Raw genomic sequence first — 12,314 nt, 5'->3', positions numbered from 1 at the left:
AACGTCACGTGATATTTTAAACCATTTTATAATTATAATTTTTATTATAAAATAATTCGAAATATTACGTGGCGGTACTACTAAACTATTGTATAATTTAACAAGTTTGAGAGAGAGAGAGAGAAGATTTTCCAAGTGACACATGTAAATGCTCTGAACAGCCATCAACCGAAAGGTACGTGAAACCAAAAGAGCCGGCAATTTTGACATTTATATATCGACAGACTGATCAGCACCAAAAAACGCGTCAAACTGATCCATGTAAACAAGGAGAGACATACACACCAAGGTTCTAAAAATACCCAAACATCCACAAAGACACAACGAGAGCAGAAAGAGGCCTGCCTTCCGTTTTCATGGCCACGCTCTGCCCTTTTTGAGGCAAATTCCCACATTCCCTCGCATGACTGCTAGGAAGCTCTCCCGAAAAATGTTCCGTCTGAGCGTCGGCCGCCGGCGGTTCCTCTGGCGATTCTCGATCCTCCGCCGCCGCCTCCGCTCACTCTGGAACAGAATCATCACCTTCGCCGCGGGCAAATCCACCCGGTAATATTTTGTCACGGACCTGTGGAGCCTGTGGCGACTCCACAGGTCCCGACTCTCATACCTTGTTGAGTTATTGATGATCTATTCGTCCAGCATTTTGAGCTGTTAGAGTAATGGGTAACTTTAGCGTTTCTACTGACAACAGGTACCGACAGCTGTCGTGCAACGGGATGTCATCTCCGTCTCCGGTGGGGGACGTAGAGAGGGGTTTCGACCGCGGCAACGACCCTTCGGACTTGGTTGCTCTGAAGATCAGCCTGTTGGGTGATTGTCAAATCGGGAAAACAAGCTTTCTGGTTGGTGAAGGATACATTTTCCTCTGTTTTCCGGGCAACCGAACAGGGGAGAGTTGCTCAAACTCACATTTTGTTTGTCATTATTCATTGCAGAAAAAGTACGTGGGGAGAGAAAAAGAGCAGGGAGGAATTCAGATGGCAGGGCTGCACCAGATGGACAAGACACTAAGCGTCAGAGGGGCGAGGATTGCTTATAGTATCTGGGAGGTTGGAGGTATCAATCACAGATCATATGATTTCAGTGTCTATATGCATTAGAGTATGAGCACAAGTACCTACCTAATTGGGTCGGGTCGGGCCAGTTTACGTGCATATCGACTAGTCCGGCAGCTTAGAAATTAACGACCCAACAAATCTCTCGTGGCCCACCCGACAAATCTCTCGTGGCCCAAGAGTTTTTACTTGTAGTGAGAGTCGAACCTGCAAGTTTGGGGAGTAAGCCCTTTACCTGCTATTGTGCTCCGACTTGACCAACCTCTCTGGGTTCGTAATTACGATGCACTGCATGCAGAACTGATTATTTCACAATTTTGATGGTGTAGGAGGTGAAACTTCTCAGGATCACATTCCAATTGCTTGTAAAGACTCAGTAGCCATATTAATCATGTTTGATCTGACCAGTAGATGCACTTTAAATAGGTAAGCTTCTTCTATGGATGGTTTAAGTGCTACATTTGATCAAGTGTCCTCATGAACTTCGAAATTCTGTGGATGCAGCGTAATCAGGTGGTATCAACAAGCAAGGAAGTGGAATCAGGTACCTACATAATTCACTCTCTCAAATTTTCGGGTCCTTCCGTGAGATACGGTTACGTGTTTGTGAGTTTACATTCCTGTTCTAGTTTATTTTCCCACGACAAAACCACGATCCAAACGTAGTGTTAGGTCGTATTCGTACGTGGCTTGTTCTGATGAAAATAAGTGCTTGATTGTTGTAGAATGCGATTCCGGTACTGGTAGGGACCAAGTTCGACGATTTCGTCCGACTGCCAATGGATTTGCAATGGACCATCGCAAGTCAGGTAACAAACTTCGCATCTGTATCAGCGACATTGTCTAATACTAGCTTTTCCAGAAAGACTGCGGTTGTGTTTGGGTATCTTCTAAATAACCCAGTTTTGAGTACATTTAACTGCTTCTTGATTTCGTACCTTTTTAAAGCTTTTTTTTCAGTTTTAAGTATATTTTTATTAGTATCACCAAATGATAGGAAGTTGTCGTTAAGTTAGGGAAAGCCTCATGAAACTTGATTTAGTCTTTCAGTATCAAACGTGGAAAGGATTGAAAAGGACTCGAGACATATAAGTCAACTATTCAGGAAAAAATAGAAAGCATCCTTGACCCTTACGCAGAATTATTGTAGCATAATGATTGAGTGGTTAGCACCAAACATCAACTTCGAAGAAAGCATTAGCTGCATCTCTCTCTTCCTCTCTCTCTCTCTCTCTCACACACACACAGAGTTAGCAATTCCATTCATACGAAGGTAAAAATAGATGATAAATGGTAAACTGGGGGTCTCATTTCCCATGAACAAGTGCTCATTAGCACAGCATCTAGTGTTGCCAATTCGTTGAGAAGCTAGGAGGTAGAAGTGCAGAAGAAAGCAAAAAAAAAAAAAAAATGAATGAACAAATACTGAGAAACACCAGATATATGTCGTTCAATTCGACGTGGACTATGAGTCTAAGTCCCCTGTCACGGGTCACGATCGCTGCAGTTGTTTTAAGGGGAAGAATAATGCAAATGGTAAATTGGAACGAGTTTTCCAGACACTACCATATATAGTTTGTGTCACAAGTCTACAAAAGAACTAAAAGGTACCCGATATGAACGAGGCAAGTCGCTAGGTGAATAGTATCATCAGCCTCTATGATCCATAACGAACGTACAAGCGAAAGGTCATATAACATTTTTCGGCATCCTGATTTCAACAGGCAAGAGCATATGCAAGGGCCCTGAATGCACCCCTTTTCTTTTCAAGCGCGACGTACAACATAAACGTGAACAAGATCTTCAAGTTCATCACGGCAAAGCTCTTCAACCTGCCTTGGACTCTGGAGCGAAACCTGACAATCGGAGAACCCATCATCGATTTCTAGATTTCGCTTTGGAATCACACCTTGTCAATATTTCTGACTGAGTTAGTAGAAATTGCTAGATAAGGAAAAAAGAGATCAAAGCCAACCGGTCACTGGATTTGCCAGAATTGTCTGCTGCTCCCAGTGAAAATTCGAGTTGTTTCATTTGATATGTAAAGAATAAGAGGAATGTATCTTCATTTAAGAATAAATCTGATCAATTCAATTTGTGTAGAAGGGGTTTGATAGAAACAAAGGAAGAAAAAAGAACGGATACAATCATAAACTTTTACAACGGATTGTGAACGGGAGGAGAAAACCAACGGATTGTGAACGGATACAATCAATTGCTTGAGTTGGGTGTTCAATTATTTTTGGGTTGGGTGTTCAAGACTATGATTATTTATTAGAATTAGGTATTCATTGATATTTGAGTTGGGTGTTCAAAGAGAGATTAGCCCATAATTTTTACATATATTCTAAGCAAAAAAAAATTGTTTGGGTGTTCATGTGACCATGGAATAGTGAATGTAGAGCCGCCTCTGGTGCTCGAGGTAATAAAATGGCAGAGTAGAATTGTTCGTAAATTCCGTCCGGATGGGGATTCACCCGAGTCCGGACAGGACGTCAAGTTTTGTGTGCGGATAGCTCGCTGTAAATTTCTGTCTGGACGGGCTCTTTGTAATCAGTCATCGTTCATAGTGAATTCTCTCACTCTTCGTCCGTGGAGTATACGAAAAGCTTAGCTTGATCGGAACCACTTAAACTTTTGTGTCCTTATTTTGATTGCTTGTCGTTTTTGTTTGTTCTTTACTTTGTACTTGTCATAATAGATAGGATTCATCTAATTCTAATCCACGGACACCGAGACAAGGCTAGATTTTATAGGTATTAAAGTTTGGAATGCTGATTTGCAAAACTATACAACAAAAATTTCGTTTATAAAATGGAAGCTTTACGCATAGGAACATTTCAAACAATCGTCTTAAGCAAATATCCGGCGTCCAATACATGTAAGCTCACGATTTTAGAAAACTAGAAATTACATCAACAGCAACCTGTGGATATAAACTCAAAACCAATTGGCAATGAGTGGAGAGGTCCCAGATGTTATTAAGTGATCATCCATTCCACTCCCAAGCAATGTGGGATTCTATTTCCTTAACATCCCCCTCATGTGCAACCGCATTTGAGGTCTGTCACGTGTGGCCACTTCTGGGTCCTATCATCGTGCAGTCTTTTTGCTGGTCTGTTATCGTGGGGTGTGGATTTTTAATTTTTAAAATGTAGGGTGGAACGGACCCCGCTTTGATACCATGTGGAAACTTTATATCCATCTCAAAACCAATTGGCAATGAGTGGAGAGGTCCCAGATATTAAGTGATCACTCATTCCACTCCCAAGCAATGTGAGATTCTATTTCCTTAACACAATCCAATTATTCATATCCAACTCGATTGAATGTCACGAGAAATGCGAGCTCCTTTCCAAAAATGTTGCATGATTTGTGGAGAAAGCTTTTGAGATATTTATCTGTCCCCACTCTTTGTCACAGTGGAAAGGATAGTCAAGAAGACAAGGAAATTTGAAAACAAGAACTGCAAATTCCAATGATGCATGGATTTCATAACTGTAAACTTATTAAAACCATGCATCAATTTCACAAATGCTAAAATACTCAGAAGCCAGAAGCAATTCATATCCAAGTGTCTATGGTTGATTTCGAAGACCAGAATTTGTCTTTTGAGATAGAAGTTGTTAGGACTCCTGAAGATATGGTGCAATGTGAATTCTAGTTGGTGCCATTTTACTTAGGAGCCAAATATCAATTTCCTTCAAAAAAGGAGAACAGTACATCACCGAGCGAATCGCCACACTACGATTGGCGACTCTGCTGAGGATTTGCAGCTGATTTTCTTGTCGTCCTTTTTACTCAAAAGTGCTATGTATTCTTCATAGGAAATCATTTGAGAAGGGTTTAGTTTCAAACGTTATCGGCTCACATACAAATTCCAAGCCAGAGTCTCTCACGGGATCCTCCAAATCAACCTATTTGTCGTTTCCCATTTAAGCCCGACCCTATACGGCACGCTAGATGGGCATTTTGATTGGTCATCGACAACAGAAATTAGAAATTCAAGCCCAAAATTCAACACTTCAATTTAGACTTTCTAGTGCCACTAATGTCGATGACTAGAAAAGACTTCAAATATGGTGTTGAAGTGCCAGCATTGCAAAAAGTCCTAATGGTGAAAAATCTTGGACAATTATTGAGCAAACTTTATCCGCATTTCCGTGTTTCAATTTAATGAAAGGGCCAGGATTAGGAGAAGAACTTGAATTGAAAAGGGCCAGGATTTAATGGGTTCCATTCAAAGCGTTAAGCAGACGAAGTAAAGCTTAGATGCGTACACATAACCTCATAGGAGGAACTTCAAAGCAAGGTTCTTAATACCGTACCAGCTAGAGTACCGATTTTTCTACTGGTATGGTATGTATCTGTACCAGTGATATATCGGGCACCGTTTAGGATTTATCGCTATTAGTGTTATTTTCTCACATAAAAGAATTTATAGTCCAATATACACATTTATTAAAAAGAAAAATAAAAAATAATTTGGTATTTGCCTGATACCAACCGGTATTGTCCGGTACTTGGAAGGAAAAATAAATTTAAAAGTAGTCCGATGCCATCCGGTATTTATTGGTATCGACCGGTATTTGAACCGAAACGAATTAAAAATATAGGATACTAAATTTAGACAATACCTACTAGATTCATAGCCTTGCTTCAAAGCCAACCGAGTTCATAAAGGATTTCAATCTACAGTCTACACTACCTAAATGTTACTGAAACTCTGGTACGGTTTTGGACACGACATGCGCATAGAGGTAGAGGTTGGATTCACTAATTTCCTTGATTTTCTCTAATTAATGGTACTGCTTATACCTTTTTCAGCATCACTAATTTTTTGTATATCGAATCGCTTCCATCTCGTAAAACATTTATAAAATAGTTATAGTCGGACTGATTGCTGACTGATTAATGTGCCTAAAAATGCATATATGTAAAGAAGTCATAATAATACCTTCTTTCTTTTCTTTTTCTTTTTTTTTTTTACAAAATGGAGAAGATTTAAACAATAGCCCATTGACACATACCTTACATAATGGAGTTTATTACAAATATAGAGGTAATTCCCTCCCCAGTCCGGTTAAGCCGAGACTACAAAATTCACAAGAAATTATTTTATTGCGGTATCACCCAAAGAATCTATCTATCTATGCTACATTGCTACTATATACAATAAGAATGTAGTTGCCTAAAATAAAACGAAATCTCCCATTAACTCTCTCTCTCTCTCTCTCTTACATGAAATTTTCTCATTTCCGCCTTTTATTCATTATTCTACACTTTTTACAAATTATAAAATGTATTGAGTCAGCCGCGCTATTGTTTGCTCCATATCTTCCAACAAGCTTATGATACGATTTCCCGTCGATTCTCCATCGATTGGAAAGAAAACAAGAATTTTGGTAACAACTATACGGTATAATGTGGCTACTACACTACAGCCACTCCCAATATCATGCTCAAATTGGGTCCCAAGTGTTATTTCAAAATATTGATGGGCCATCCTTCAAATTTTCACTATCTGCACATTCACAAGTCACAACCCCCTATTTTTTTTTGGGCGCCGCTATTCGCAGTCCTCTATTTACTCCCGTAGCCCACTAAATTTCGGTAAATGATTGTTGAAAATCATAAATAACATTTCGGTAAATTACTGTTGAAAACAATATTATATTTCGGTAACTACATGTCGAAAATATATTCAACTTTCGGTAAACAACTGCCGAACATGCATTTTCGGTAAATATCTGTTGAAAAAAATATTATATTTCGGTAATTGGACGCTGAAAATATATCTCAATTTCGGTAACTAACTGTCGAGTATAATTGAAAATTTTTAACGGGTTATGGGAGTAAATAGAGGGCTGCGAATAGCAGCGCCCTTTTTTTTTTTAATCTCTCTCTCTCTCTCTCAAACACTCGCTTTCTCAACAACCCCTTTGATGAGTTTCATGAGAAAAACAGAAAAAGGTTATGGTTTTTGTGAAATTCCTTATTTAGATCGAATATTTTGACGAGAAATAAAAAGAACAATGAAAACAAATTATTTATTGGTCATTTTCTTTTGTCATCGAATCTCACCAAAAAGTGAAATTTTGTAACAAATGACTATTCTTTTTGTATTACTCATTTTGTTCATTTTTAAGTGTCCTGCTTCGTAATTCTAACTTATTGAGAAGATATCATTATTACACCTTTTACATCAACTTTTATCTTCACTTTCTCTCTTTACTTTCTATGAAAAAATTATTATTATATTTTTACTCACTAATTTTTTAAAATAAAATTTACTTTTAATGATAAAATAAAAAATATACTAATTTTTATCCATTAACTTTACAAAATAGATAATTATTAAGAGACAATACAAAATAAAATACGGAACTCTCGAAAAGAGACGGACGAAGTATATTTTCACCATCCAAACAAACTCACAAAGTTTCAGGTCTCACAAAACAGTGAAACGCAAATCCCATACACACAGTGAACACTCGGTCGGACAGACAGCGCGCATCGTCCTTCCCTCAAAACACAAAAAATGGGTGTTTTCGTTAAACTGATAGACGCCCTACTCTTCTTCTTCTTCACAATCATCGCAATCTGCGCTCCGCTCATCGACTCACAGGCTTGCCTTCCGGCCCACCTGTACCCAAAAGTTATCGTCGATCTCACCACCCGGTACTCGCGCGAATTCGGCGATTACTTGATGGTGGAGAAACCCAATTTCTTCGTGGGTCTGGTCTGGCTCGAGCTCCTCTTCGCGTGGCCCCTCTCCCTCCTCAATCTCTACGCCATTTTGGGGGGCAGGTCTTGGTTCCGCACCACCTGTTTGGTCTATGGCGTCTCCACTCTCACTTCCATGGTACTTTTTTCTATTTATATCCTCTTTCCTTTTCTTTTCTTTTCTTTCTTGAATTTGTTTTGTGCTGCTGTGTTTCGGTGTATGGGGAGGTGGGGGAAAGTCTTTTGTTTGTTGTACCACCGCTCCGATCCTCCGAAAGGACCAAAATATTTGGTCCAGAAAACAAGAACTTAAAAATACTAATACCGAGAAAAAATTCAATTTTTTTTATAAATAAACAAAGTATTAATTTTTTTTTGAAATTTTCTTGAAAAAATGGAATTATTTTCAAGTCCACGTTTTGTGGATTGGACAAACATTTCGAAACGGAGGTAGTACTATGTTTTGGTTGACATTTTAGTAATCAAGGGAGATAATGGTGTTGAGAAATCGACCAATCGACCAAACCAATAAACACACGAAGCGCTCTAAAAACATTCAAGTAAAGAACTCAAACTAAAAGTACACTGAGATTGTTACGTGGCTTGAGTACAATTTACCGATCACACCAGTTTCAGTATGTATCAAGGTGGCAGTTCGAGGCAGAATCAGGCTTCAGTATGTCATGGGTATTGTTGGCTGAGATTAGCCGTGAACCTTTGTTGATTAGAGGAGAAATTAGCAGCTAAAGCAAGCAGTTGAATGCCGAGATGGGTTTCGGGTGAAACACGCACAAACTGGAAAATAGGGGGATCAGGGGAAGCTCTCTGATTTTTTTCGTTCCGCTTGGTTCTAGAAAAGTCTTTACATGCTTTATATAGAGATACAAATTTGGACCTTACTTGGTTCTACACAATTCACATATTAACCCAACTACAAACAACTTAAACATGGCCCAATTACGTACTTACATTTTATGCCCCAAAAACTAAATATTACATTTTGGCCCAAAATACAAAATTACAACAAGACATTATTTTTAACAGGTATGAGTATGGCGGGGTTTGAGAAGTACCCGTGCTTCATAGCCTAGAATAGTTAACAAAAATGCCTCTTTGGCTACAAGGGCCAAATGTCCAATGTGAGGGAGTGTGGGTGGTGCAAGTACTCAAAAAGGTGGGAAATGAAGTTCTTTTACATGATTCAGAATGTGGACTGTGGAGGTATTAATTGGGCTTTTGTCATGAAATGTCTAACAGCTTGGGTAAAATTCAGGAGCTCAAAGGAGCATTTTGGTAGATTCTACATTTCAAGTTTCATCCTGATCGAACAACTATAGGTAGATAGACAGGTCCCATTCCACATGTTTCTGTATTTAAGTTTTCAAACTCTTTAGCTTTTTTTTTTTTTTTTTGAAACTGTCAATTTTATTTCAGAGCCCAAAGGCAATACAGATTTTATCAAAAGGTACAGGAAAGAACCAAAACTACCAAGACTTCGACACAGGCATCCCTGCAAGCAGGACCGACAAAACGTCTAGATGAGGAACCAATCTAGGTCCAGGTAGTAGAGAATCCTAACGGACCCCCAGCTCAAACCTGCAGAAAACAAAGCACAACTGAAATCTGAAAAAGCAACAACAACTAAGAAACAACAAAAGAGAAAAACAGCTCTCCTGTCGGAGCGAACCAACAGTTGATTCACCCATGGCGCCTGAAGATCTGCACGCTCCTCTGTCGGATCGAGTCGCTGAAGCTGAACACACCACGAACTTATTTCACCGCCGCACACCGGCGAATCTGAGAAAGCCTCATACCGACAGTGCTTCGAGGAGACCGAACCCCGGCGATGTTATTCACCCACCTCCTCTACCCTCCAGATCCGGGGAAAACTCGAACTGGAACACAACCGAACTGGGGAAACCAGTCGGAGAAGAATCGGATACTCCGGAAGAACAGAAAAGAAAAAAACCCCCAAACCCCATAACACCTTATTATCGACCCACAACCACCGCCCGCAAAACCTGCAACCCGCCGGCCACAGCAACCAGATCAGGGAACCAAGGAGGAGCTGGAACAAAATGAGCACACAGGCCGCCAGCCGGAGACTCATCTGCCGGAGCACAACACAAGGCAGACCCAAAACGGAGAGGGTCCAAACAGGAAAACGGAGAGGAGGGGGGGGGGGGGGGGAGGAGAGGGAGAGGAGGGAAATGGGGAGGGGGGGGGTGGGAGCCGGGAGGGGGAGGAGGGGAAAGAAGGGGGCGGCGGCCCCCCTCCGCCCGGGCCAAAAAGATCGGGCTTTGGTTTTGCTCTGGAGATAAGGTAGAGAGAGAGAGAGAGATAAGGTAGATAACTCTTTAGCTCAATGCAGCCTAATTGCGTAATAAATATGGAAGAAATTATACCAGTTACTCATGTGCTTATTGGGACTAGTTTTTGGGGATGCTAAGCAAAAGATAGTCTGAATTACAGAGATGATTCGATGAAGCCATGGAGGGATGAGGCCAATAGCAGTATCAGGTGGAGATTACTTTATAGTAATTTCATTTGTAAAAATTAATTAGTAATTTTTACTGCGCCAAAAAGAAAAAGGATGTAATAAACAAAAAGAGACAGCTGCTCGAATTAGAGTAATTCATTTCAGTCAAATGATTTCATATCCTTCGTTCAACATCGGCTGAAAGCCTCTTGCGTGATTACAAATAGTGTCGTAGAGTTAGATTTTCTTACTTCTCATTTAGAGTTTCTCATTTCTGTTTAACAAGTTGGCATGCATAGATGATTGATTTGTTTAGTCCAGTTTGAGGGCTTAAAGGGCTAAATTGAAAGTATGACGGCAAAACTAAGTGCACTGAGCATTGGCTGTGTCTACTGTAAAATGAGTTTGTTGATGTGCTAAAATTTAGGCCAATGGATGCACTACTGGCATGTGCCATTCTACTGGAGGTAGTGGATGATCCTCAAATTCTGTTCTCATTATGAGGCAAATGAGTTTGCATAGAGAGGATAGACAGAGGGTGAAGTGAAATTCGGAAAAGAAACACGAGTAATTCACTCAGTTTTCTTGTTGGTGTCTTATAGTACTCTTCTTTAGGTGCACTCTTTGCAATTAAATCATACTTGTAACTTGTTGGAAAGTTCTCATTTTAACTTTTCTGTGAATTTCAGGTTGCTATATTATCAGAAATGTTGGGGTCCCAGAGGGCATCAGATAAGCTGTTGATGATGCACTACCCTTTCCTGGGTTTTGCGGTTTTAGCCATTTTGCGCGGCCTTCTACCATACCCTGGCAAGACCACTGCAGCTGGAAGACCAGGATTGACTAAGAAGAAAAGGGTTTGAGATCTTTTAGCCTTGTTTGTTTGGTTAAGTTGGGTCTTTGTTTTTTTGTTTTATCGGGATGTGTTGTGCTGTTTGTTGTGTGGGGTTGTTAGTATGGGCATGTATGTATGGACAGGCATGATGTACTAACTTATTTGATATTAATGGGATGTTATTGTTCGTTAAAAAAAAAAAAAAACCCGGGATAGGATTTTGTTTTTCTTTCTCTTTTCTTCAGAGGCTTTTGATTTGATTTTTTCTGTTTGCTGAGATACTGCTTGTACTTGTTTTTGTTGCTTATGAGTGACGTTGATTTTTCCCACTGTTAAATCAGACCAAAAAACTTCGTAAAATGCTGGTTTATCTTGACCTAATGAAGTTGACAAGCATTTGTGGACAGATATGGCTTCAATAATCATTTTAGTAAGCTCAAAAATTTATCTGTTTGCGTTTTTGTATGTCAGATCATGTTCGTGCGAGCTTGAATATGAGTATCCTGATATTTTTATATTGCAACTTTAGAAGCATAATGTCTTTCTCCTTTTGGTTAGTAGCATAATCGCTCATCGTTCATAGAGAATTCTCTCTCACTCTTCGTATGAGGAGTATACGAAAGCTTAGCTTGACCGGAATCATGTAAGTTTTTATGTCCTTATTTTGATTGCTTGTTAGTTAGTTTATTCTCTACTTCGTACTTGTCATAATAGATAGGATTCGGCTAATTCTAATCCACAGACACCGAGACAGGGCTAGATTGTAGAGGTAGTAAGTTTTGAATACTACTCCTAATTTGCAAAACTACACAACAAAAATTGCGTTTATAAAATGGAAGCCTTATGTATAGTACATTTCAAACAATTGTCTTAAGCAAATATCGGGCGTCCAACACATGTAGCTCGCGATTTTAGAAAACTACAAATAACATTGGTGTATCGCTGAACCTGCATTTTGTTATATTGTGAGACATCAACAGCAAGCAAATTATTCATCCAACTTGATTGAATGTCGCGAGAAACACGAGCTCCTTTCCAAAAATGTTGCATGATTTGTAGAGAGAGCTTTTGAAACAGTGTCTGTCCCCACTCTGTCACAGTGAAAGGATAGTCAAGAAGACAAGAAAATTTGAAAACAAGAACTGCAAATTCCAATGGTGCATGGATTTCATAACTGTAAACTTGTTAAAACCATGCATCAATTTCACAAATGCTAAAA

The 12,314-nt window shown here is 39.5% G+C and overlaps 2 protein-coding genes across 2 annotated transcripts; both read left to right on the top strand.

Moving 5' to 3' along the window:
• Nucleotides 1-239: 239 nt before the first annotated feature.
• Nucleotides 240-3,157, top strand: LOC131330690 (septum-promoting GTP-binding protein 1-like). The gene is made up of 7 exons (XM_058364365.1): nt 240-546; nt 692-842; nt 936-1,056; nt 1,385-1,481; nt 1,560-1,599; nt 1,781-1,864; nt 2,780-3,157. The coding sequence occupies exons 1-7, from the start codon at nt 404-406 to the stop codon at nt 2,942-2,944; spliced, it is 801 nt and encodes a 266-aa protein (XP_058220348.1). The 5' UTR covers nt 240-403; the 3' UTR covers nt 2,945-3,157.
• A 4,336-nt stretch (nt 3,158-7,493) lies between these two features.
• Nucleotides 7,494-11,432, top strand: LOC131330701 (uncharacterized). The gene is made up of 2 exons (XM_058364377.1): nt 7,494-7,920; nt 10,950-11,432. The coding sequence occupies exons 1-2, from the start codon at nt 7,597-7,599 to the stop codon at nt 11,121-11,123; spliced, it is 498 nt and encodes a 165-aa protein (XP_058220360.1). The 5' UTR covers nt 7,494-7,596; the 3' UTR covers nt 11,124-11,432.
• Nucleotides 11,433-12,314: the final 882 nt, after the last annotated feature.

Source organism: Rhododendron vialii, chromosome 6a (genome assembly GCF_030253575.1).
Source record: "Rhododendron vialii isolate Sample 1 chromosome 6a, ASM3025357v1".
NCBI classification, from domain to species: domain Eukaryota; kingdom Viridiplantae; phylum Streptophyta; class Magnoliopsida; order Ericales; family Ericaceae; genus Rhododendron; species Rhododendron vialii.
The sequence above is the reverse complement of the archived record's forward strand: the minus strand, read 5'-3'. Positions and strand labels throughout refer to the sequence as shown.